Below are 27,080 nucleotides of genomic sequence, written 5' to 3'. Positions count from 1 at the left end.
TTATTCTGATCAAGTTTTTTTAAAGAAGACAGTGTTTTAAGACTTTAAACTCTTCCAGAATAACAAGGTTCAAGAGTACCAGCCAGAAAAGAAGATTGCTACAAACAATGCAATAGTTTCAGAGTTTCTTAAGAGGGAGCTTATGTTTTGTTTTTTCAAGTCTGAAGCACATTAAGGTTGTGGCAGCTGTATGATTAGGCTACAGTGGATCTGTAATAACAATTGGCATTAGGACTTGCCGTGCTTGAAGCAACAAATAATTGTGCAACTGACACCAGATGCTTCAGAAGTAGATGTGAAGTTTCCACCATATAAATACATTATAAGGGACCCTACTTTCTATTCCAAATGTTTCTTAATGCATGCCCCAGTCATAAAGATTAGTATTTTTTGTAACTTTGACTGACTGTTATCGTTTAACCACAGCTGGTAACCAAATACCATGCAGCTGCTTGCTTACTCCCTCCCCCAGCCCCCCAGAGGGATGGGGAGGAGAATTGGGAAGGAATGTAAAACTCGAGAGCTGAGATAAGAACAATTTAATAATTAAAATAAAATAGGAAAAAATTGTAATAGTGATAACAACAACAATTATAATGAAGGGGGTGGGGGGCGCAGGGAGAGAGAAGAGGAATAAAATCCAAAAGGAATGGAGAAAAGAAAACAAGTGATGCACAATACAGCTGCTCACCACCTGCTGATCGATGCCCAGCCAGTCCCCAAGCAGCTGGCAGCAACCTGGCCAGTGCCACCCAGTTCATATACTCCGCATGACATCATATGGTATGGAATATCCCTTTGCCTAGTTTGGGTCAGCTGTCCTGGCTGTGTCCCCTCCCAATATCTTGTGCTCCTCCAGCCCTCTGGCTGGCAGGGCCTGAAAAGCTGACAAGTCCCTAACTTAGTATAAGCATTCCTAGAACAACTAGAAACATTTGTTATGGACATTATTTTCACACCAAATCCAAAACACAGCACTGCACCAGCTACTAAGAAGAAAATTAACCTTCTATCCCAGCTGAAACCGGGAGACTTAACATCACTACAAATAAATACATGGACTTCTAATCAAAACTAGGTCTGTTTTCTGGGGAAGGTGGAAATGCAAATCGGTAACTGTTTTCAAGTTTCCTCCACTATGCAGATTTTTTACATCAGCAAAACACACCAACAGAGGTGTTACAAAGGGAAGCCCTAATGAGTGATTTGCACAGTACCTTTCAGGGTTTCTTTCAACAATCAGTGATTGCTTAAATCATGGAAAAGAAAATATGACAGCTGAAAGAAAGAAAAAGCATATGAATTTTCATGAGATAAACATGTTTTTTCTACAATCTGTAGCCTTGCAGCTCTTCTTGTCCTCAGCAGGAGACAACGACTGACCTCCCCAGTGAGAGTCTTTTGTGGACCCAGAGGGAAGTTACTAATGCCACAGATGGTTTCAGTGACAAGAGCAGAATTTGTGAAGGTACTTTTGCAGATATCTACAAAGGTCAGAGGAACAACATAGTGTATGTCATCAAAAAAATGAAAGAGGCAAGTACTCCATTTTTCTTTTTCTTTGAAGGGGGCTACATTATTAGTATCTCTCAAACATTAGCAGTTGTTGTGTAATACTGTATGGGCAAGGGACCAGAACAGCTACACAGGAGAGGTAAAAAGGAAACTATGTAAAGTGAGTAAACCTAGGTTCAGTAAACACATACGAGAGAGGTGAGATGAGATGATACTCACTTTACTCATGTGAGTAGTTTTATTAGTTCTGTCCATGGCAGTAGTCTGCAATGGAGCTACCTGCATTAATGATTGGATCAGAGGTGTCTTTACACTGGGTTTTGTTCTGATTGCCAATTAATTGTTGCCTTTGACACAAAGTTGCCATCCATGATACCTGTCTGTTTTCTAAAGTAGCTTGTCATCTAGAGACCAAGAGATCTGTATGAACGTAACAACTTAATAATTACTATTGACAGTCTATCGCACGTTTTCATTTTTCAGACAGAATGCACAAGCCCAAATTCCACCCAAAGATTCTTTCATACAGAAGTACAGATTTGCTTTCGGTGAGTGGTTGGCTTTTACATGCAGTCCGGGCATATCCTGCATGTGGCCTGTTGCCTGTGTGCTGAGTTTAAGGCTGGTGTGTCCGTCTGCCTAGCACTGCACAGTTTCAGGGACAAGGGGGTTATGCACTGCTTTTGCAGGAGCCCTGGGGAAACAGCGTGCCTCCTGCTGGTGCTGCAAGTCCCTGCTGAGAAAATGCAGCCACTTGGCCAGTCCTGGAGATGGCAAGGAAGCCATGCCTTCTGGAGCTTTGTATCCCTCCTGCCCGCTCAGAACAGGGCTGCGCTGTAATGATCTTTGTCTTTGCTGCTCTTCATGAGCCTTCTGCAGTCCTGCTCAGGGTCATTCTGTGCCTCTAACTGCAGGACACAATTCCCAGTTGCCTTGAATTTAGCAATTTATTCCAGCTCAGGAATGTATTTTTCTGTGTTGCTCAACTCATTTGCAAATCATTGTCGATCTGTGCCCTCAGGTGTTGTCATGTCAACATCTTGCAGCTGCTGGGCTTCTCAGTAGAAACTGGATTGCACTGTCTGATATATCCATACCTGCCTAATGGATCACTACAAAACAAACTTCAGTGTCAAGTAAGCAAATAATCTGGGTCTATTATCTATCTGCAATTACAAATCCAGCCCTGTTGTTGTATGAAAAGCAATTATATCTCTGAATTCTGAGAACCAACTCAAAAATATCTGCCCAAATATTTTGACTGCAAGTACTAGAAAGGCTGCAGCTGTTTTCCAGTTCTTCTACTGCAAAGCAGATGAGGTCAAGAAGAATTTTCTGCTGTGCAGCCTTTAGATTTTTGAAGTAGTAAGGAATCTGCAGAATGTGTCTATTCATACTGTAACATTTCATTAGGTTTGTGAGTATGTTCCTGTAGAATTCATCATCATATTCATTGGCATAATATGCTATAAAGTTTTACAAGGGCTCAAGAGTGAACAGTTTGAGACGTTCACACCTATCGAAAGAGCATTTGCAGAGGAGACCATTGGGCAGAGAAACATCAGAAAAACAATCCATCAAAACCAGCACTGTGCCTCAATAATGGGCAGTACTCAATGCTTTGGACAAGTGGGATTGTTGCTGTATGGTTATCTCACTGTGTCCTATGGCAGGCAAAATGTGCACCACTATGTAAGAACGGGTTCCTTCCTTGGCCTAGAAATCAACAGTTTCTGCCTTGGACCAAACTTTTCATTTAGGTCAGCAGGAGTTTTGATTAGGACTAAAACTAAGTCTTTGGGTTTCAAAACTACTGATGTCTTACAGTTTTTTATTCTGTAAAATACCATTTTTTTCCACTCCCTTGCAGGATGATTCTGCTCCACTGTCCTGGGAAAGGCGAATTAGCATTTCTGTAGGACTCATCCGAGCTGTAGAGTATTTACATAATTTTGGAATTCTTCATGGGAATATCAAAAGGTGAGGGGTTTGGCATATCAGCACTTCCTTGGTCAGCTGTTAATTCCAGGATCTCTTTAATAATAATGACTGAAAGCTCATGCGATTTTGAAATCCATTTGCGGTATCTTTCTGCCACTTCTTGTTCTGTAGAGTACCTACCATTTTATATTTAATCTGTCTCACTTCTCTAAATGTTGGAAGTATATTCTTTGAACTAATTTGTGGAGTATTTGTTCTTCCCCCTCTCCCTTTCCACCATTCTTTATCCTTTCATTCATACACAGCAGGTGAAACGCTGGAAACTTTCAACGCTTAACCTTAAGAGTGCAAAACTGCAATTCTTTACCTCAAGTTAAAGGAATTACTTGACCAATATTGTTATTTGGCTTTTTTTATCACAGCTCAAATGTCTTGTTGGATGAAAACTTTGCACCAAAGCTTGGACATTCAGGTCTGCGATTATATTCTGTTGATAAAAAATCAGAGTATGCTGTGATGAAAACCAAAGTCCTACAAGCTTCTCTTACTTACCTGCCAGAAGACTTTATCAGACACGGCCAGTTAACAGAAAAAGTTGATATATTCAGCTGTGGTGTGGTGCGTTGCCTTTTTTCCATGCTCTGTTGCATTCTTTGGTGCTTCTAGACAAGAAATTAGATATAAGAGCATGTGCCTCATATAGTTGTTTTGCCAGCAATTTCATATTACAGTTGCTGACTATATGTGTTTACATCCTGGTTTTAAATATGTTCATGCCTCAAATATACTTCAGTTTTTGAGGTGAATCTTTTGAACAACAGAAACAATATTTTTTTTGTTGCAAAAAAATTATTGCTGATTGTTTAAAAAAAGAGTAGCAGAAAGACTGAAGTTAGGTTCTCAGAATTCTTGCAGATTTGCCACATGAACTGCTATAAACATCACCTGTTAATGTGGATTTTCAGCAAAAATAATTGATAGTATATATGTTCACCTGTCTCCAGGTGTTTCCATTTAAGTAGGAAGTTACTCTGTTCAGTGTGATTTCTTGTCTAGATTTAGAATTACTTTCTTCTCATCCTTTGTTTCAACAATATCTGTTGTACCTAACTATAAAATTTTAAATGCCCTGGCGACTTCTTTAGTTGCAAAACTCATTTTTAAAAACAGAATGAATTCTGAACACATTGTTTTATCTTTCAAATATACTTTCTAGGTCTTAGCAGAGATAATGACAGGAATTAAGGCACTGGATGAAGGAAGACACCCTATTTATCTGGTAAGAAAAAGCAGGAATAATGAATACTAACTAACACAAGTGAATGGGGTTGCCATCATAAAATGTATCTTCATTTTATATAAAGTTTGTTACTTGCAGTCTGCTGTACACCTCCTGAAGAAGGGATGTTTAGAAGCCATATCCTGGTTCCATTAACAATAGCCTACCTGCCTTTAGACAGAAGCAGAATATATGGTCCCATTTCATAAAGCACACTCACGAGTGCTAGCCCAATTATATTAGGAGATAATCCAGAATAATTAGTGCTTAAACAAATGCTTATTTAAGAGACAAGACTTTGTGCTGAAATGCTGCTGTGTGTTTTTTATGTGCCAGGAAGAGGTGTTATGAGGCAAACTGAATGGGGAAACCTGGGTAGGCAGTAAATGCAGTTGCTCTTGATCATGTTTACCAGCTGTTAATGTATTGCACTGGTGTCTGGAATTTATATCCTAGCAAATTTGCCCAAGCTGTAATTTAACTATGCAAACTACTTTCACAAGCAACCAGAACAGGTGAGGCTCACTGAATACCATTAATGCCATCTTCATGAATACAGACTCCACCTATATTCCTTCCATGGGATATGCTTCTTCCCATTTACCATCTTGTGGGAGCCTTTGAGGGGAAAAGAACAGCACTCTTACTTAATATTTCCAAGCAATTCAGAAAATGAGTTAAAAAAATAAAGGATCCTAGGTTTCTGATTCCTTTAACAAATGTTTGAAAAGTCCTGTGCAAGAACGTGGCTTTATACAGAGTTGATTATTTTCCATTCCTGAAAATGGATATAAGCCTAGAAGAGCTGGATCTGCTTTAGTGAATTTGACATTAGACACGTGCAGAGAAAACCTTTGGCCTCCTCTCCTGTGAAAACATTTCTGTCAGTTGAATGAATGGAGATTCTTAAGCTTTTAGGTCTGTAAACAGCCATTAAGGAGCAATAATAATAACAAATATATGGCAAGACTTATATTCTGAGTGATTCAGATAGAAATAAGCATTTGTCTTAGATTTGCCTTCACTAATATATCTCTTTCCTTTGAACAGAAAGATATGATTGCTGATGAAATTCAAATAGCGAAAGAAAGCTCATACTCCAAAGTAAAAAACTTTGAAAAGCTAGCTGCCAAGGAAATATGCTGTAAATACCTAGACAGGAGAGCAGGACACTTGCTGGAAGAGGTTGCTACTGATTTTGCCTCCGCCATCTGCCTTTGTCTGAGAAAGAAGAATTCTAACATAGCAGAGGTAATATTTCAAATACATGACCAAGATTTTAGTCTACTGACAGCAAGGTCTAAAGCTACAACATTCCTGCCTTAGTTATTTTGGGGAGTGTTGACAAAAGAGAATAAGTGTAAGCAGGGCTACAGGAATTATTTTGCATTCACAGATTTTGTTGTTAAAAGCAGGTGCTTGTAATTATGGAAATGGCTGAAAATAAATTAAGGGAGCATTACATCTGTGGAGGGAGCACTTCTGGATTCTCCTTGAACGCTCCAGAAGAAACCGATGATGAGACAACTAGTCTCAGCATGGATGTGCCTTCTGCAGGGGAGAACAGAGAGGACAGCACACAGCCTGTGATCCTAGCAAGTGCCGATCTATGCACACCTTCAATAGGAGTTGTGTCACCAGACATTTACTGTGGACAAATGTCAAGGGTCCCTTGTGAATCAGATGAATCCAGTAGTTTTATGTGGAATCCTTCAGAAAGATCTACAGATCAGCTATCTAGCAACAGGTGTAACAATTCAGAAAATATGGCAGCTTCTGATTACAGTATCAAGCGGGAAAAACCTGTAAATGGACTCCAGGAAGGAAATGCAGCATGCACCAAATCAAGTGATGAAGTCTTGGAAATAGCGTCTACTGTACAGAGCACCTTTCAGCAAGAAAATGCAGACCTTGACTCTTCATGTTCCTCTCAAGGTAAATCTAGATAGATCTGAAGATGCACACAGAGCATTCAAATGCATATGATCTTCAAGCTGTTTTAGCAGAACTGCCCGTGCTCCTGTTATGACAACCGAAATCTTTGTAAAAGTGCTCTAGTAGTGTAATAGTAGGGACAAATTACTCTCTTCTCCAGAATTGCTTGGGTTGTTCTTTCTACTTCTAAATGCATTTCAGTAAATATTTTCTCCGTGGCTATGATTTTAGCAATAAACCTACAAAATGTTTTCTGGTTTTCTAACAGATTTTTTTTCCTAAGCCAGTTTTGTTTGGTGGGGTCTTTTAATGTAAAATTATCATCTATTCCTTAGACAACAGATGGAATTTTTTTTCCTTAATATTTGGGCTTTTTTGTTTTTCAGCATTACCCAGAGAGACATCTTGGAAAATAAAAATAAATGATCAAAAAAAGAAGCTCATGGAAAATATTTTGCTGTATGAAGAACACAAATTAAACAGTTCTGAACTTTTTGAATCATAAATTGGATGGATTTATTAGCAGTGGCCACCTCAGAAGAAGCAAGGACTGCCTCTTCATTAGAAAGATGGTAAACATCATGTAAGGTTAAGTAGCAGATCTAGATCAGAAGCATTGGCCCTAACTGAAGAGAACAGAAGCGATCACACTGAGAAGAAATAGAAAATACCTGTTCTGAAGCCGATTAAAGCACAAGGCCACTCTGTAAACAGAAAGGCCTTCTTCCTTTTCATCTGCAATGTAGAAAGATATGGCAAACACAAACAATTGCCATATCATTTACGATCCTTTTGCAGTGTATTTCAGAAAGCATCTACATATAATATATGTCTTACTGAAAAACACAGTCCTAGAAGTTACAGGGCAAGCACTAATAAGCAACCAGTTAGCAACACCCTTTATTGTTGTTATCCCACTGTGTACAAGCAGGCAGAAAACTTCAGAGAGATTGGAGAAGGTTTCAGTGTTCAAATAGATCTATCCTATTCCATGTAATCTTTGCCCACATACTCAAAAATACCGCATCACCACAGAGGAGAATTCTTACGCAAGTTCTCAGATGTATTCAACGTGACGCAATCTCAATTCGAATTGCACTGAACATAGTTGTAAGTAAATAATTTAGGCCTTGTCCATCTACTCTATGAGTTTCTTCTCTACTATATACATATACATATGGCACCATTTGAAGTCTAACCTTTAAGTTCCACTGTCAGGAGCTCTAAGACAGTGTTTAATACTTTGTAAGAGTATTTTTGGCAGTTAATATTTTCTAAGTGTCCTTTACATGTTAAGGTTTCTCATTGTGTTTCACATGGTAACTGTTGTATATTTTGGATTAGGGACAAGATTTTAATTTAAAATATCTTTAATTCTGTTACAGGTTACTTGAAAGTTGATTTGTTGTATTTATTTTGGCAATGGGTTAAAGAATCAGTGAAAGATGAGCTAGTAAGCGGGCCTGTTCACAGTGCCACACCATGTATTCTGAGAGGAACTGTTTTGTGTGTCTCTTGGCTTCCCGAGCATTAGCAGCCTTGGAGTCAGCCTCAGTGATCACTTTAAAAAAACAACTTGTATGCTATCATATTTATTATTAAGTGAAAGCCCCCTTAAGAAAGTGTCACTTTTATTGTTACAAATATTTATTATTTGCAATATTGTTAGTGTATTCTACTCTTGTGCAGTCTGAGGAAATACAGGTTTATTATAAATAAACTATCAAAACATGTCACTCAGCTTACAGACTGGTGGCTGCTGTCTCAGCATAGGTAATAGGGCCTGATGTACCAAAATGGCTAAAATTCACAGTGCAGGTCAGGGAGTATTTTTTAAAAGTATGAATTTATACATAATTCTTTTCATTGGAATTGTGTAATGGTATAGTTTTACTAGCTTTACACAAAGGTCTCTGAGTAAGGCCTCGTATCTTCTGTATTTGTACAGTACTTAGTTCATCGTTGGTACTGTTATGAGCAAGTAAAAGTATTTTAACTAAAAACCTGAGTATTACAATCATCTACACATTTATAAAATTGATTTCTACACTAAAACCTAGTAAAATTCCTTAATTATGAGTACCTTGGATACTATCTATATATTTGCCAGTGTCAGGGTTTTTTTATTTTACCAGAATCAAACGAAGAAAACATTGGTACTGACATAAGAAACACTGACTATATTCAGATGGGTGAATAACTTATTAATTCTAAATGAGATTTAATAGAGATATAATGCTGAAAATTTAATATTTTTTTTTTTATGGGTGTATTTTGGGAGACCCATGATAAATACCTAGGAAGAAATGCACATAGACACACCACAGAGCTGAATGGTAAGCCTGTTTTTTAAATTGAGAAACATAATTTAGACACAGTTCTGTATCACAAAAATGCTTTAAAGATTCTGTTCTCCTGTAGTCATAAAATGAAATTGTTTTTCTTTGCCTTGTTCTATGCTACTTTTAAAATATTTTGAGGTATACACATGGTCTTGTAAAGTTACGTAAGTATATAATGTAACATATATAAGACACAGCATAGTCTTACAGTAATGGTATTGTTACATAATTTGGCTATTCAGTATAATGTATGTTTTAACCTCAACTTGGCAAATTTATATATCACCATTTACTAATACCTTTGTAAATAAAAAAAAAAACTGAAAAAAACCCTTTTCTTATAGCCTGCTTTTTTATGATTTATGGCACAGAAAATCGTGTCTCAGTCCAACCTATTTAGGTAAATTTGTGTTTTTAAGGAAGCAGCTCCAGGTCTCTTTGCACACACATAATCATTAGTAATTACTAGTACAACCACATTTATTTGGTCTTCATTCACTGTTAAATAGCTGGGTTTTTTCCTTTGAGATGTCCCTAAAGAAAGATTTCACACTAAAATTACTAATTACAAAGATTACTGAGATACAACTGGCATTTATTGTTGTTTAGATGCACAATCTATAGTATATTTTATCCTTGAGACATTGTAGCTCTGTCAAAAATTAAGAATGCTTTTTTTCCATGAACACCAAAATAAGGGCACAGAATGTAACTTATTAAAAAGTATAGTTGTTCTAGAACTATAGAAATGCACAAGTAAAGCTAATTTGGAGATCAGCACCTCCCAAAAGGTGCTGTTAACACCTGGAGGCTGAACATTATCCTGTATTGTTGATTAATGGTTAGAATTACCAATTTATTGACATATTATTCTATTTTTTCTTGTATGTTTGATTTTAATAATGTGAACAAATCCAAACATGGAAACCTGTCTACCAGCAAAACTAAGAAGGCATTTAAGTATGTAGACTGTGAAGAAAGCTGCATCACACAGCTTTTGAGGTTACTAATTGCTATGTAACAAACTAGCAAATTTTTCTGTAACCACTGACCACATCTTATGTGCCCTTTGTAGTAGAACATTTTTGTATCTAAAAATTAATTGCACATGCTGTAAAATACATGGCTTCCAAGACGTGCTAGGGTTTAGGATTTGGTTTTTTTCAGGCAAAAGTGAAATAAATGCATTTCCTAAGATTTGATGAATCGTATTTCCTGCTGCGATTTCTTATACGGTTGCTGTCGTTTGTTAAATGGTAAATTTCCCTAAACTGAAAGGCAGGACTACACACACCTTCAAGCATTCCAGGAAAGCGAGCTTACAAGGACAACCCAACCACACGCGACACCAACCCATGCACGTTACTAAGTAGAATTTTCTTGTGTTTACAACCTGAACCTGCAGTTGAAAAAGTTGAGTATTTCAAAGTGTAATTCCAAGTGGAGAATATTATCATTCAGAGAAAACAACTACAGTATTATCTACGCAAGGCTACTGACTCTCTAGAAAACCTAGGACTACTCGCACTGTACTCCTGACGTACTCACCCAGCGGTGAGTAACTCCAACCCCTGCGCCGCGTCGCGCCCGCACTGACGCATTTCCGCAGCCGTAACTCGAGCAGTACAACCCGTGGGGCTTCTGCAGCCTTCCCAAACAATACAAATACCTTTTTTTTTCCTCTCGTGTTAAGTTCTCTAATTAACAAAGCCCGTCCTGCTGAGGAAACGCTTGGTACAAAAGCCCAGAGAGGCCCCGGGCCACTCAGCGCCCTCGCCGCGCTTCCCGCCCCGCCGTTGGGGCTGCAGGCCGCACCCTCACAGCTGCGCGCCGGCCGGGCTCCTCAGGGGGCCGGGCCCCGACCCCGCGGGCAACCCGGGTCCCGCAGCCCGCCCCGCTTCCACTGACCCGTTCCTACGGAGCGGCCTGGCTGCGGCCGACCGGGGACGGCCGCGGCGCCCAGACAGGAGCGACCGGCGAGGCGGGTGGGGCGCCGTTCCCGGGGTGCCCGGTACAGCCAATCGATGCCAGAGGCGGCTGCGGGCGGCCCAATCGCCGGCCAGCGCTGGCTCCAAGGTCTCGCCTTCGCGCGCGGGCTGTGCGCTGAGGTGCTGTGGGTCCCGTTCTGTTACGTTCCCCGACCCGAGTGGGGGGCGGCTGCAGAGTGGTGGTGCGGTAGCCCCCGGGAGCCGGCCCGGCGGTACGGCTGGGCCCGGGAGCACGGCTGGGCGCAGGGCTCCCCGTACAGGCGTTGCCGGCCGCCCGGCGCTGGGGCTGTGCAGCCGGAGAGGCCCTCGGGGCGCGCCCCGGGGCTGCGCAGTGAGTCCGCGGCGCAGGAGGCCCCGCGGGTGTCGTGGGGTGGCCCCCCATCCCCGCGCCTCTGGGGACCGGGGTAGCTGAGCTGAAGGGCTTCTTCCAGAAGCCAATATAGGATTTCAGGGTGAGAGAGCGAGTTGCTGTAAGGGGCAGGTGCTCTCGGTGGCTGGAAGAGGCGGAGTGTAAAGGTGAGTGCAGGAATGCTGCTGCTAAAACAGCGTTAGTAAAAGCACCTGATCTTTCTTTTTCCCCCAGGCTTGGGCTGGGGTGGGATGACAAAGGTTTGCCCTATAGCAATATGCAGTTTATTGGCAGTGTTTTAATGTGATCTGAAGTGGGACATTATAGAAAACAAATGAAAGTTGTTTGCAACCTGTTTCACAAAGAAATTCTGAATGCGTGGCTGTCATGATTTAAGTGCTTCTTACAGAATACTGGCAAGTGTTCAGTTTTAAAAGAACTTGCAAAGTAGGGGAATGAGTTCATGTTCTTCTTTATTCCCTTATGATGAACCAAGTTGTTTCTGTAAGAGCAGAAAAGGGAATCCAACCCTGCTTACGTTCTCCCTGGGAATTGCTAAGAGCAAAGGAAGAGCCGTGGTAAGATTTGGCTTGCCTGGCATCCTCATGCCAATAGCAAGCAACACTAATACTTTAAATTTCTGTCTGTGACTTAAACTTTTTGCTGAACCCTATCAATTAATGGTTACCCGCGTCTAAAGGCGCAGTTTTAGTCACAGTCTTTAAGTATATATGTATACAATAATGTAGTATCATTGTTCGCTGTCATTCAGCCCCACAAAACTTATTATCAGTGATACTTTGTAGTCTTGAGTTCTGTTACTGAAGATGAGCCTGTAGGTGCACAGGTAAATGAAAATTTCAGGTTTCAGTCATTTCCTTTTCCTCCAGTTAGTAACTCTTGGAGGGCAATCTAACACAATTTGTGCACTTTAAAGACTTCTAGAGTTGTTCCTGTCACTCATATTTTTAGTTATAAAGTAATATTTCTTTGTGGAAATCTTTCAGATCTTGACTTCCTGTTCTTGTAACAAACTGCAAGAAGGAACACATTGGATTGCGAAAGTACTTTGCTTTAATTATAAAGCTGATGTAAAAATCCTTTGTTGCGGCAAAGCTACTTCATTTTTTTTGCTTCGCTTACTGTAGTTGGTTGATTTCTATAGAGCCTCAGGCTTTCTAAAAGGCAGGTTTTTATCTTGACAAGTGAGGCAATGAAACTATAACATATATTGAGTGTTGGGCAAAACCAGTTGTATTCTCTTTAACTGTTTGCCCCCTTTTTTTTTTTAATCTGTATGATTCAATAATATTGTCTGAACCTCATTTAGTATCCCGTGATGTCTGATGGTCATTTAATATGTCCATCCAGGTAGACAAATATTGATGTGTTTTATTGTAAGCGTAAGTGTGATGAGAGCAAAACTGTAGGGATTCAGACTACTCAATTTCCAGTTATCCTGCTGGCTAGCTGCAGAGTTTTACAGCACCTTTCCCTTTCCTGGGCGAGGGGGAAAGTTCTCATCCTTTAGGTGGCTATTCTCCCCTAACTCACATAATATTAGTTTAGTTGTTCATAACTGCTTAAACATGTTACTAACATAGACTTTTTAATTTATTAGGTAGCTTGAAAATAAACCTGAATGCATTGAGGTAAATATCATGCAAAGAATGGAAAATAAATGCAACTTCAGAGAACAACAGACTGGAGATCACAGGAGGAAGAAAACAAAAGCATCAGCGGTCACTGTAACGTGCCTTAAGGCACTCCGAGGTGCGTTTGAGAAGGCAGTAGTAGGGCAAATGGTCAGAAAGGAGGTATCTCCACCAGTGAAGTTCAGGCTGACAGCCCACAGCGTGGAAGAGAGTTTTGTGGTTGCAACTTGGGAAGCATCCACGTCATTCCAAAACTTGAAGGTGGCCAGCAATTGCAACTGTGTTTGGACAGACAGGAAACAGAGGAAGGTGAAAGAACCTGCAGCTGTCCAGTTGTTGTCCAGAATGACTCTGGGGGACACCCTGTGACTTGCCAAAGCGCAGTTGCTGAGAAGCCTCTCCAAGCCTGCGTTTGTGGATGAACCCAAAAAAAAAAGGGCGGGGGCAGTAAGTATGTCTTTTTTGAATGCATGTGTTGAAATATATGTGGGATCTTAATGGTTAAAATCCTTTTGACAAAATTTAAATTAAGAGGATGAAATGGTTTTAGTCTGTTTCGTACTTTAGGAGTTTCCTGGTTTTGTAAAGTCTAGTCTAGTAATGTACTCTTACAGGGAAGAGGAGGGGGAAAAAAAGCATTAGATCATTCTTTAGATTGGGGAACTATTACAATTGAAATGACTGGATGTTTTCCACTTCCCTAATCTATAAAGAATTAAACACTTAAAGTTGTTATAAAATACTAGTTGTTAATTTTGAGGGACTCTTGATTGTTATTTCTTTAATGTGATGTCACTTTTTTTTTTCATAGTAACTGGGTTGATTATAGCTTATTTAGTCACCCTATTCCACTTGCACAACTGAATAATAATTTCAAAACAGTGGAGGAAGACAACTTTTACTTTTGTTAAGGGTTTTGTAACACAAAAGAAATACTACATCCTCTTCAACACAGGGAGATTGATTACAGCTGAAGGTAAGTCCCATGATGGCTGCATTTGCCTTTTCCTAATGTGATTTTAAAAAAAAAATATATATATACACATTTCATTCATAAATCTCAAATTATTAGTAAGAACAAACCACAGAGAAATAAGGATATTCAGCTGCAACATAATAAAAATCTTAATTGTGGGCACATAAGTAATACTTGAATGGTGGCCCATCCCAAAACAACTTCTGGTTAGGGAAGTCTGTGTGAATGACTTGGGACTAACGCAGAAGTGCACTCTTCCCTTTCCTCCTCCACTGCTGCCTTCCCATCCAAACAAAATTTAAGGATGGAATCAAATATTTGGCTAACTTTGTGGATGGCTCCAGGTCAAGTAAGAGTCCTTTGTCACACTGTTACTGAGTGCATAAAGGAATATTAGTTTTGAGGTTATTCTGCTTTTCAACCCTTGAGAATTAATTCCTTTTGGTTGCTGAAATCTGAGGAGAAAGATGAGTTTAGTGAAATTGTTGGTTTTATTTGAAACATTGTATCCAAATTAATAGAAAGTTGATCTGGGTTGGCCGAGGAAAAAAAACATGCTTTTACTTTGGCTTTTGATCGGAGGGTGAGTTTGTTGTTGTTAACTAATTCCTTGCATCTTGGCTAGGTCACATTCTTGGTATTTGTTGTATGCAGTATTTGGGTTAGGACAACCAGTTACAGTAAGTAGCCAGATAATTACCCAGCTTCTGTTAGATAGTTTTTACCTCAGTGTCATTGCTCAGAAATAAGAGAATGAGAATGTCGGGTTTGAAATTATCTGTACTGTGTCAGAGGTAGAGATCCAGCTTATTTTTTCAAATAGACTGCATAGTTATTTTGGAAAAATCCTAGAGCAGATACTGTAGGAGTAACGTAGGTTATTTTATACTACCCTCTTGAGGCTGATGTCGTATTTGCAAAGGAGAAAATACTGCACGTATTTATAGGTTCAAAGTTCCTTCTTTCTAGACCACCAGGAAATGCTGGGGATTTTTGTGTTGTTTGTTTTTTTTAAAAAAAAACAACCTTAGAATATTCTGCTGAGTAAGCTGGATAAGCAACACAGCATAATAGCTGTGCCTTTTTTTATTCTGTAAACTAGCTTAGCCATATATTTTCTTTTCAGTGAGTAGACTATCTGACACAGTCTTGTCAGAATGTTAGAAACAGTGCTTCTTATTTTAATAAAGGATTTATGCAGTATCTCTGGCTGGCGGTTTCCTTCCTGGACTGTTGGGCAGCTTATTGGCTGACTGTTTCTATGGAATATGCTTGGAAAACATAAAATATAAAAAACACAAGCAGTAGCTCTGCTGTGGAAGTGATAATTGGAGTCAAGACTAATAAATACGACTTCAGTGCTCTTTCTGATTCTTCCCCTTCATTAACACTTCTGCAGGTTTCACAAAGTATGTGTCCACACCCTTACCCTGGGCTAGTCTCTCAAGCGTTGTTTACCCCTTTTTAATACTTTTCCCCTTCACTTCTAACTCTCCTTTGCCTTCTGGTGGATTATAGCATAAGATGGTGCTAGCAGCATGAAGGGGATCGCTTCATTTAGGAGATTAATTCTGGGGCAGAAAAAGAGAATGTCTAATAATTGCAGCTGTATTTACGTTTATTGCATTAGTCTGTTGAGAAGACTTTGTAGAATGTCATCAGGAGGAAATTCTAGAAGACATTCATGGATTACCAGATGTCTGTATGGGCTGAGGTACAGAAAAGAACATGTACTATATTGGAGCATACTGGTTTATGCATTTGAAGGCATGAAAAATTACCTTGTACCTCTGATGTATGCACCAATACGAATATGGTTCTGAATCCAAGCAAGTGAACTAGGAAACGTTTTTATAAGCTGGAAGCAATATTAGATGGTTTCCTTTATAAGGTCTGTATTAACAAATCCTTTGGCAATTAGACTAATTTGGCAACTGAAAGCTGAGTCCTTGTCCATCTAGTTTCCATAGTTTATTACACGAACTATTTAGTTTGAGCTACTCTTGAACAAATAAACAAAAAACAACCCCACAAGTAACTGCAGTTTCAGCATAAGCTTTATTCTCTATTGCAGATGTATATAGAAGTGTAAGAAGAGGTTTCCACCAGTTTTAGAAAGCATTCATATAGCATTCAAACATAGTTTAGAATAATCACTATATTTACTAAGGAAAAAGAGATAAAATAAGAAAATAAGCCTACAGGTCAGCCTGTGGTTAACCCTGCCCTTTATTATTTTTGGCTCTGGATCTTGTATTCTTCCTTTAAAAGATAATCTGTTCCAATGTCTGTCAGGTCAAGCTGCTCACGTTTACATCCTCCTTTCTTCTTTAGAGTTGTGAAATCAGTAATTAATTTCATACTAAAGTAAAACTTAAAAGAAATCAGGCCATCTAGTTCTTTGTCCTTCATCTTGCCTCAGTTTTTCATCTTTTCTATAAAGGCAAAAGATAAAGATTATTTTGATATGCTATTTGACAGTCTTAATATTTCTCTGAAAACCCTGTTTTGATCATCTGTCTAAAAGTTCTACAAGTGCTCAGCTGAAGGCAGAAGATAAGGTGGCTTTCATAGTTACATTCTAGAAGGGCACATATGTATAAGACTGTCTTGCTTGTATAATGGCCATGGAAGTAGTCCTTCAGAAGGAATTCAGAGGAAAATGGAGAGGGGAGCTTGGGGGAAGTCCTAGGAACCTGAAAAGCAGGGTGAAAGCAGAAGCATGATTTGTAGTTGGAATGAGTCATGCAGATATCAAGACTGACATAAACATTAAAACGGAAGATTCATAATGATCAGATTAACATGGGTAAGTGCAAATAAGGTATGACAGGCTGTAAAGGTACAAACCAGACTGCTTATGGCATTGGTGTTTTTGTTTGGTGGTGCTAGTGATTTGGTTTTTGTTTTTTTAAAAGCTCTGCTTTTATGACTTGGCAGTACCTTTAGCATTCTCTTCAAGCTTGTCCCCTAGCATCTTCTCCAGGGCTTGTCCATATTTTTTATAATCTTCTTCTGTTGTCTTGACACCAATTTCAAAGGGAACATTAAACTATAAAAACATTAAAAGACAGAGTTTAACAGACAAGTTCTGGACAAGGACACTGCAAGTTAATTTTATTCATGGGAATGATGATAAGCAGAAGGTATAAAAAGGTATTCCATCTATTCACTTACTAGTGTTGAGACATGTAATGAGAATTTCAAAAACAGAGTGTATGGCAAGCTGCCCAACACACTGGAGGAAAGAAAACAAGAAACTCACATTATTATATGTTAGTTCTGGAATGTAATGAATCCTAAATAGGAGATTGTGATCTGACTTACTGCAGCTGATTTTACATTATTTCATATAATCAGTGCTGGCAGTTTTCATGTGCCCTTTCCTACTTGCATTTCAAGTTCAAAATTATTGTAGTTTTAGTTTGTACTGCCTCCTGTGACAGAAACTGTGGTATGCAATCCTACCACTTAAACTTGCATGTTTAAGAGCAGTAAGAAAAAATACAGACCTTAATTTCAATACTGTTACTCTCATCTTCTGCCCCTGCTTCATCTGTACCCCAAAAGGCTTCTGTACCTTGATGATGTAGTTGTGCTGGGTTTTTTCTCAGGTCATATTGTTGCTAGAAAGCAAGCAAAATAATATCTATATATTCTTTCCATAATCAAACTAGTCAGTTTCTTGGGAAGTTAGAACTCTTAATTAACACAGATGCATCAAATTAGCTGAAGGCACCATACACTTATGTATGTATGTATGATATGTAGGTCTATAATAATTTTATTACCACTGCTGCATTAACTTTAATAGGAATTTGGTTTAAGGGTTCATTAAAGAACAAGCACCTTACAGTTAATTTCCAAAGAAGTTGCCAACAAAGTATTTAAAACAATGTTTTCTCTTCAATTGTTCTTTTTTTTCAGATTATTAATTCTTAGTGAATGAGATTACATGCATCTTTTCATAGCATGAATACAATGCTAATGGTTTGTTACAGAAGTTCTCTGGAATACCTCCTTCCTCTTCCAGAAAATAAATCTTCTAAAAGCTTTTCTGAATGCTGTAAAGAATATTGGTTTTAAGGACTTATGGAGGAAGACAATCTTGGTAAAGTATTTTTATGGGTTTTTTTTACCTGTATTTTTTTTTTATATTCAGGGCTTAAAAAACTAGAGCCAGTCAGAGTAGTTTCTGTCCAGAGAGCGATGTAAAGGATAATTCCCAGGAGAGTACCTCTGAGAAACAAGATTATCTTCCTGAGGCAGGGTGTCAAATCTAAAAACGTAAGTTGAAAAATCAAACATATTTTATAATCTATTTAATTGAATCCAGATCCAGTGAAAATCTGCAGTGACCATGCCTAAAAAGGCGTTTCAGTGGTGAGCACAATTCCCAATTGGTTCAAAACGTCACAGCCAATGAGGGCGTTGACTCCAATTGGTAATTGCATAACAGTTATATAAATTCATGCAGTATGCCCGTCTACCACTACACGTACTCTTCGCTGGCTACGTTGTACTGTTGCGGTTCTTCCAACTCCTCCTACTCCACTCAATACTGCTTGTAGGGGCCAGTGGCTAGGCCACTGGTCACTTGTGACGATGGTGATGTCAGCTCCTGTGTCCAGTAAGGCTTGCATTTGCTGTTGTTTGTACACGAAGGTGAACATCACGTTAGTGACGGGTCGATGATTCATTGGCATGGTTAACAAGGCAAGTCCTCCAGTGGAGCCAAATCCTGCTGCTCCGCGATTTTGGGTGGTTTTTGTTGTCATCTGATTGGTCAACTGCGGAATGGGGACTAGCTGAGCAATTCAGCTTCCTTTTGGAATATAGATTGGAGGAAAGTTCATTTGTGCAATGATAAAAATTTCTCCAGTATAGTCACAGTCAATAACTCCAGGCAGTATAAAAAGCCCTTTTATGCTGCTAGATGATCGCCCTAACAATAAGGCTCCATATGGTTGTCCATTAATAATTATAGGTCCCACCACACTTGTAGCGATCTTCTGAGGGCGGTCGTCTGTTAGGGTGATACTACCGCTGTTGCCAGATCCAGCCCGAGGCTCCCTCTGGTGGCTGGTCGAAGCTGGGCAGCGGCGGTGGCGGCTGGCCGGTAGATGGCGCCATCTGATGCTGGTTGGTCGGTGCTCTGATGGTAACTGGAGCCGCGATTGGGGTCGGCGCGCTGCGACTCCTCGCGCTCGTCTTCCCGTTTCCCGAGTTTCTGCAGGCTTCGGTGCTGTGTTTGTTCATGTGACAATTTTGGCACCACACCTGTCGCCGCATGTGTCCTGATCGCCCGCAGCGTAAACATTTATAGTCTCGACGACTAGTAGATTTCGCTCTTGGAGCTTCGGGAGGCTTCAGGGGGGCTAGGGCTGCAAAGGCTTGATCCTGCGCCTGCAGTAAGTTTTTCCCTAGTTCTTTGATTGATTCTACCAACGTTGCTTGTTGTCCTACTGGCACCCTACTCATTCGTTCTAACATTGATTCTATGGTTGCATCTAGGGGTAGAGTAACAAGAATTCCTTTAGTAAAACTATTACAGTTTTCTAACACACACTGTCTTAACAAAGGGCCTTTCATAAAATCTGCAACATCTGCAAGACTGATAGCATCTATCAATCTATCGACAAAAGAGGCAAATGACTCCTCTCTCCCTTGTCTAATTGACAGGTATGAGGGACTGGGTGGTGTCGTTTTAACTTTTTGTAGAGCCTCGCGAGCCAAACGCATGGATTCTAACAGGACATCAGGACCTGCCTGCATCTGCGTTTCAACAGAGGCGAACGGCCCTGTCCCCATTAATTGTTCTACAGTTACTCCTAGTAGCCGATCGTTTTGGTTTTGGGGAATATGTGCAGAAACTTCACAGAGTCTTTGCCAATGAGTTTGCCACAATAATTGTTGTGACTGTTTTAATATTAACCGCATTAAATTTTTTATGTCCTCAGGACATAAGATTCCGCTTCCCCAGATATAATTTAACATTTGTCTTGCTGGTTCACTGTGCACTCCAGACTCATTTATGGTACTACGTAACTGGTTAAAATTTTCCAATCTAGTGTCTCATGTACTCCGAGCATTCCTCCTGTATTATCTACTTGATACACAACCGGAAAAGCTTGAGGCTGGGGGGAGCCGAGCTGTTCTACAGTTTCAAAGTCTCTTTGCATAATTGCTTCTCGCGTTACACTATTCCAGTCAATTCGTGTGACGCATGGCTGTATAACCCTTTTGTTTTTAAAAATCGGTGTGTCTCACTCTGCATTATATTCAGCCTCACCAGCTTCATCTTCCTCACAAGAGGCCACCTCCGTTTCAACCGGCGGCGCAGACAGTTTTGCCGTCAGCGGATCGGGGGGTGGACAAGAGGGCCGCTGTGTCACTGGGACAGGAATCCCACTAGCTGGAGGTGAGAAATAATTGCCCCCTATGGTGAGGCGACCGGCATTAGCATCAGGCTGTTCAAGCCGGTCAGAGGCTGCAGCAGCAAGGTGTTTTTCAGCCTTATATTTTTTCATACAATTAATTACATCTCTCCATGGTTTCATCAATTTTTTAGCTGTTTTATCATCATCAATTACTAAGTCCCACAAGCAATCACCAAATGTATGCCACTCCTCTACTTCAAACATAGCTTCTGGGTCTTTAAAAAAACCTTTTGTTTTCCCCATGGCAATTAATCCGGCCAGATCTTTTAGAGGGCCTACTCCCCGCTTTTCTAAAAAGTGCTTTAAGAATTCGAAAGCTGCCTCTCTATCCATTGCGCTAGCGACTGTGACCTTCTTTCTTATCCGGTCCAATGCAGCCTTGTCTTGGGTAGCTTTTCCTTGCATGGCGAGCCCCCTCCTCTCTCGGGCTCAAGCACAGATCAGAAGCCTGCGACAGCATACGTCGATCTTTTGCTCCGTGGTCGCTGCTACCAGTGCTTCTCCGAGCTCGCTGTCCGGTGGAGAAGAAGGATGGGGGTCCCTGTTCAGGTGCCACTTGCGACAGGCGAGGGAAACAAGCAGTCGACTCAATATGAGTGATAAAGCAAGCTTCAACTTTATTGCGGCACAATCAGACTTTTATATTGCTACAACTAATTATACATATTTGGCACTTATTCATTGGCTAGATTCTAAAGGTTACATTACCATACTCCTCCTCTTTGCAGTTTTGCTTGCATAACTTCAGGGTTCTTCCTTGTTCTTCACCAACTACTTCCTCAAAATTGTTTACTTCATACTGTCAAGGCCAGCGAGACCTTTAGTTTCTTCCTTATCAGCATAACTCAGAATTTTCCACTGCGGCCTGCTTGGCCTGCTCATGTCAAGGCTCACTGATGTAAAGACCAAACATTTTAGACTCACATAACCTTTCCATGGAGCCATGACCACCTTCCTGCAACCATTCTCCAACAAAAATCTTTCTCCTGATTTGAATTTCTAAAGATAGATGTATAAAGGAAACATGATTTTTATATGCCAAAGGTAAAAATATCCTGTCAAAAAGAGATTATAGCTTACAGTGTCTTCTTCTATAACGAAGATATAGTAACTGAAGCAGACAGCTTAGTGGAGAGGAATTGCACAGGAAAACCATCAAAAGCTGAAACTTCTCTGAAACTTTACCTGGTTATTTTTGTGGCTTCACTAAACAGTTGCTTTCCAAAGCACTTTATATATATATTTCTATCTCTATATAGTGGAGTATTTGTTCTGTGCTACAGTATTCCTGGAAATGCAATCTGATATGTATTTAAATTCCTTGGAAACTTGGCCTGCTTGCAAGATAACAAAATCAACAAAAAAAGTGAAAAGAATGCATAGATCTGTTGCTGTGCTTCTTTTACATATAATGAAATTGTGTAGGGAACAAAGTGAGAATTTCCTTTTTTTCCTGTGGCATTAACATTGTTCCTTTTATACATGTTACAGCTATTAATTAATCTTTTTTTCCCCCAAAAAAACGAAAAGCCCCAAACCCTTTTTATTATCTGAGGTGATGTAAGAGAAATGGAGAAGTTGAGCTGTATTCCTAACTGGCAGCAACAGCCATGTTTCTCATTTTTGCCTTTAAGTGCATTCTCTCTTTGGTCTTCTCTCCAAGGTTGTTTGATTATCAGATTTTGTTGTTATTTGCTGGAAGACTGACACTGAAAATGATACCTGAGAAACTTTGCTTCCGTTACTTTAAAAATGGAACATTAGCAAATTTTAAAAATCACTTCAGTTAAGATTAGTAGCAATAGCTGAGGGGCTAGAAAAATCTCAATAAGATAAATAGGGAATTATTTTTTTTTAACCTGAGAAAGAGTAGGAGGAAAGAAAGAATATATGATGAAGGATGACAAATTTGTAACTTCTGTTGCTTGTATTCTAATTTGACTTAAATGACATGGCTAACTTGTAGGATCCATTTTGCACTGGAGCCCCACAAACTTCCAGCAGTAGGGTGGAGAAGGGTGTGGGGAATGTGCAAATGTGCAAAGATGAGGAGAAATTTAGTTAAATCAGAATTGCTGTTGGAGAAACTTACGTTGAGTATATTCTTTTTCTCTCTCTCTTTCCCCAAGTACAAGAAGGAGGGGATTACAGATCCAAAAACATGAAGCCTATTCTCAAAAACTTTCACCTAATGATTATATTTGCAATGAACACATTGTGTTACCTTTAAATAATTTTTAATCAGTTGTAATTGTTTGGGATACGTTGATCATTACTTGAAACCATTTTAAAACATTTCATCTTAAGTATGAAGGAATAACAGGCTGAACAAAGCCTTGCTGCTAAGTAGATTTGAATTCTTAAGTATTTAAACTTGTAAAATGTAAGGATAAATTTTAACACTGTGAATTGTGGAACCTAATACCCCCAAAGGCAAAAAACCTTTCTTGTGTACTAAGGAGCTAGTGCCCTTTTTCCTTAGAATGAAGCGTGGTAAAAGCTAACTAAGAATGAGGTTTCATTTTTGAGCCTTTTTATTGGAGCTAATATGTGTGATTTCAAGCTTGTATGGTTTCCACAGCAGTTAAATGCAACCCAAAACACTCCTAGGTGACCAGGTACTCAGTATCAAAGAACAAGTGGGCATGGTAGTGGGAATGAAACCCTGCCTGTTCAGTTTAGCCATTATGATTATGATCTTAGTAGAAATGGAAAACAGCTTGAAAGAAAATAGTGCTTTGCTGTATAATTTGAAATGTTTGAATATAGTGCTAATTTCTAGATGAGTTGATTAATTCTTTTGGGGGGGGCAGGTAGTAAGGCTACAGTGCACTTAACAGGAACGTTGCATGCTTCTGTTAGTATCTAGAAAAATAATTCATTTATGTGTTTCTGTGAGAGCAGCTAGGATATTATTTGGTTAGGATAGATAACTATCATAAAACAAGGTTTTATTTATCTAAAAAAGAGGGTATATTATCTTGACTACGCCAAAACAAAGAGCATGCCTAGGATCCACTACCTTGGAGGGGAAGGCTGTGAATTGTTCATTTGTGTTGCTTCAGTGCAATTGAAGAATAAAGGGAAAAATATGACCTTTGAGTTAAGTACTTTCCCTCTTGTAGGAGGGTAAGAGTGCTTCAGCTTTTAGCTAAAGGCATACTGAAGTGTGGTTTGTTCAAGCCTGATATACTTGCCTGAAATGCAATGACAAATCAGTTTAACTGAAGGCAAAACTTTGTTCTTTTTTTACACTATATACAGTCTTAGTCTCTAGTGGACTAGTACTTTCCCAGCTAGTGTAAAGCTAATACCATGGATGGGAGGGCAACATGACTGTGGCTTGACTGAGGGTAGACTGTAGACAGCCTCAACACAGCCCCTGTGAAAAGATTACATACAGCACACCAGGCTTTAACCAATAGGACTTTATTCTGTTGGTATCTCAACAAAAAATAAACCTGAGGTACAGTACAGAAGTGTGGCTAGAAAAAAAATATCTTCAAATTATGGTTTGATTTATTGATGTTGGTTAAATAACCCAAGTTTGAAATTATTGCAAAGCAAAAGACATATGCATTCCACTACTCCTTTTCACTTTCAGGAAAGCACAGAGACTTTCACCCATCCAAGCATGTTATTTTCAGGAAGACCTAAGCACTAATTCCCCACTACCAGGAGGGCTAGCTAACATACTATCACCTAATGCTTAAAACTCCACCAGCCCTTTCCCCTCACTTGAAACAAAGTTTTGGCCTTTGAAGGGACAGAGCATTTGTCCTCTTGCACAAAGGACTTTACAACCTTGCCCCTCTGAGTGTTCCACTTGTTCCTACTTAAGTGCTTGAAGTCTGACTACAGCATATCCAATTAAATTTGATCCCTAAACCAGAAAAGCAGGGTACAATTTCTACAGCATCAAGGAGTAGTATAAGGCACAGTACTTTGCTATGCTCTTTACCTTAAATTTAAGGGAATGTCAATTAAGGCTGATTATCAACATATTGTAGCCTCCCAGTAATAGTTCTAGAGTGCTCATAAAATTGGGTAATTGTTTCCCACGTTCATGTCCAGTTTAGATAAAATCAGTTCTCATCCGGTTCAAGAAACATTGCAAATCTGGTATAGTGATCACTTGTTGCAGCTGGAACATTCACTCATGCATCACTGCTCATTCTGCTGCCCCTCTGTGATGGCAGACACCCCTCCTTGGCCCTTGTTGACATCGCTGATACATGCCCACAATCCATCTACTGATTCCTTCCATAGCGTGACCTCAAAAACAGACCAGGAAGAAGTTTCAGCTTTAATACATTCCATTTCCCATTTCCTCACAACTATCACATCACTGGTTTGGTGACAGTCTACAGCTACAGAAAGTGTTTAAGTGTTGTTCTAAGTATCAAGTTATTTGTTGCTGTATACTGAATAATCATCCAGTAGTAAAGGGAGAGTATGTGAATTCTGCTGTTAGTACCCCAAAAAATAAAAGTTAAGCCTGTGTTTCTAAACTCCAGTAAGGATTAAGAATGCAATGCAAGTAGGTTTGCCAAAGGTTAGGGTCCTTCTGATCAGTCAAAAGCAAAAGCCTCAGCATTGCAGCAAAGGAGAATCTGCAACAGTCTTAAACAAAAGTGACAATAGCCTGTCTCATCTCAGTCATTCTGAAAATACGGCATGCAGGAATAAAAGCCAAGGCAGCAATACTCACTTTATTGTCTCCTCCAGACACTGCAAGAATATTTGCAGTAATGGACCAACTCACATGCCAGACAACATCATTGAACTTGTGCAGCAGCTTTGGTGACCATGAATTTCCAGAGGCATCATCACATGTCCAGATGAACACTCTGCCATCCTAACAAAAGCAAGCAGAGTTGGTTGGACCACTAGTTACAACACAGAAAAAACAACCTTGATTGGACTTGGAGTTACACTTCCAAATCCTTCCAAATCCCAGCTCTGATATGAACCCTAGATGTGTTTGCATGGATTTTTGCTCAATACAGCAAAAGGCCTGCTTTCTTACTACAGCTAAAAGCAAGTCAGGAGTACAATGCTCCGATAAGAAAAACTATTTTTACAAAAGATGACTTGCAAATACCAGAGAAGAGCTCCCAAAATACATATATATGTATATGTATACATATATATCCAGCCACATGACAGCAAGTTGGCAGCTTACTGAGTAGTCTTCTTGATATATAAAATAAAAAGCATTTACAGGACAACACTACAGACAATATGAAGATTGAGGACATCAGAGCTGATTAAGAATTCCAGTTATTAGAAAACAGTATTTTTAGCTGGAAGTTCAGTGAATCTGAGCCAGAGCCATTAAAATATGATTTTGATTTGAAGGTCTTCCTCATAGCAAGGCCACTCTGCTCATGATTTTCAAAATAAAAGATAAGTCTTTGGTACAGAGCTCCCCCACCCCCAGTCTCTGTCCAGAAATGCTTCTATTGGGCTTCTGAGTTTGGGAGGAACAGGAATCAAAAGCTGTTATGCACACACCCAGATACACCAAAGGACTGACAAGATCACCTGTTACCACAGTTCTGTCCTTACTATTCCTTTCCTAGAGAAAAGGGGAAGTAAACGGAAGCGAGGGTGTTGAGAGCCTGCCTCCTTGTCACTCCAACAGAAACCTCACCTGCGAGCAGCTAGCAATGGTACTTGTTGGCAAGCCTATTGATGGAGCCCAGGCTACATCTCGAACCCAGTCACTATGAGCTTCCAGCTTCTGCTCTTCTTTCCACTGACCATCTTCTTCCCTGAAAGCACATTTATACAGTCAGAAGGGTGGCAGCAGCCAGCAGTCATATTTCTCACCTCCTGTTGTGGATTTTTTTTTTAGACTCCTTGTTTATCCAGGTAATACAAAGCACAAGTGATCCCCACTCTTCTCCAAAAAGCAGAGTGGCTTAAACTGACAAAATCCCTTCCAAGGGGCAGAAAGCAGCATAGGGAGAGAACCTAACCTTCAGTTACTGTACAGAAATCTGCTATTGTCGAAGTGACAGTGGTAATCAAATACAATTAGAAAGCCCTTTCCCAAGATAAGATGAAGCAGGGCTGACAGAAATTGCTATAGCCATGTGAGAGACTGTATATCACTAAGTTGTTTCCATTTTTAAAGAACTTCTCTATAACGGTAGTTCAAAGATTAAAGCATAGAAATGCTGAAAATATTACTTGAGATACTGACAGGGACGTTCAAAGATATAAAGCATATCAGGTTGTACAAATTTTTAAGTCTAGCAGTAGTGCACTTACTTCCAGATCTTGACAAGGTTGTCGCAGCCACCAGATGCAAATCTTTTTATATAGTTTGGTTTTTGACCAGATGGTTGTTCTATAAGGCTTCCTGGTACAACAGCAGGAGCCCAGCTAACTGCATTACATCCAATCTATTTAATGAAAAAATATCATTATTAAAAGTTGCTTACTTTAAATAAGTAAATAAAAGTTGCTGAGGGGCAAATGACACTTTGCATACTCTGCTGGAGGCAGGGGGAATAAGCCCAACCTAGGAAAATCTTGCACAATGCTGGGTGGGTATCAGATGAATAAGAAACCCATATACAGTCTAATCTCAATAGGGCACTTATTTGGAAAGCCTTAGGTAGCTAAGTAACTGGTTTATGTGCAAATATA

General features: G+C 39.6%; 2 protein-coding genes and 1 long non-coding RNA gene across 4 annotated transcripts in view; 1 reads left to right on the top strand and 2 right to left on the bottom strand.

The window, feature by feature from the left end:
• The window catches only part of IRAK2 (interleukin 1 receptor associated kinase 2), a 30,788-nt gene extending 10,315 nt beyond the window's left edge, over positions 1 to 20,473 (top strand). The window contains exons 5-17 of the mRNA XM_056335582.1: positions 1,342 to 1,536; positions 1,999 to 2,063; positions 2,537 to 2,651; positions 3,386 to 3,495; positions 3,879 to 4,074; positions 4,673 to 4,735; positions 5,786 to 5,986; positions 6,151 to 6,670; positions 7,057 to 11,516; positions 12,975 to 13,451; positions 13,816 to 13,980; positions 17,908 to 18,091; positions 20,267 to 20,473. Of these exons, the coding sequence (XP_056191557.1) occupies positions 1,342 to 1,536; positions 1,999 to 2,063; positions 2,537 to 2,651; positions 3,386 to 3,495; positions 3,879 to 4,074; positions 4,673 to 4,735; positions 5,786 to 5,986; positions 6,151 to 6,670; positions 7,057 to 7,175 (1,584 nt within the window). The 3' untranslated portion in view covers positions 7,176 to 11,516; positions 12,975 to 13,451; positions 13,816 to 13,980; positions 17,908 to 18,091; positions 20,267 to 20,473. The remainder of the gene's footprint in view (positions 1 to 1,341; positions 1,537 to 1,998; positions 2,064 to 2,536; positions 2,652 to 3,385; positions 3,496 to 3,878; positions 4,075 to 4,672; positions 4,736 to 5,785; positions 5,987 to 6,150; positions 6,671 to 7,056; positions 11,517 to 12,974; positions 13,452 to 13,815; positions 13,981 to 17,907; positions 18,092 to 20,266) is intronic.
• On the bottom strand, positions 14,031 to 17,908 carry LOC130147852 (uncharacterized). Its single transcript, XR_008821403.1, has 2 exons — positions 16,924 to 17,908; positions 14,031 to 16,676 (listed from the first exon to the last, which is right to left on the bottom strand). It is a non-coding gene; the product is annotated as an uncharacterized LOC130147852 (long non-coding RNA).
• Positions 20,474 to 23,833: 3,360 nt separating the features above from the next.
• The window catches only part of SEC13 (SEC13 homolog, nuclear pore and COPII coat complex component), a 7,393-nt gene continuing 4,146 nt past the window's right edge, over positions 23,834 to 27,080 (bottom strand). For both annotated transcript variants that reach the window (XM_056335585.1, XM_056335586.1), the window contains exons 6-9: positions 26,700 to 26,833; positions 26,077 to 26,197; positions 25,132 to 25,278; positions 23,834 to 24,695 (exon numbers count right to left, since the gene is read on the bottom strand). In XM_056335585.1, the coding sequence (XP_056191560.1) occupies positions 24,585 to 24,695; positions 25,132 to 25,278; positions 26,077 to 26,197; positions 26,700 to 26,833 (513 nt within the window). In that variant the 3' untranslated portion in view covers positions 23,834 to 24,584. The remainder of the gene's footprint in view (positions 24,696 to 25,131; positions 25,279 to 26,076; positions 26,198 to 26,699; positions 26,834 to 27,080) is intronic.

Source organism: Falco biarmicus, chromosome 4 (assembly GCF_023638135.1).
Source record: "Falco biarmicus isolate bFalBia1 chromosome 4, bFalBia1.pri, whole genome shotgun sequence".
Taxonomy (NCBI): domain Eukaryota; kingdom Metazoa; phylum Chordata; class Aves; order Falconiformes; family Falconidae; genus Falco; species Falco biarmicus.
This window is presented reverse-complemented; position numbering and strand designations above follow the sequence as displayed.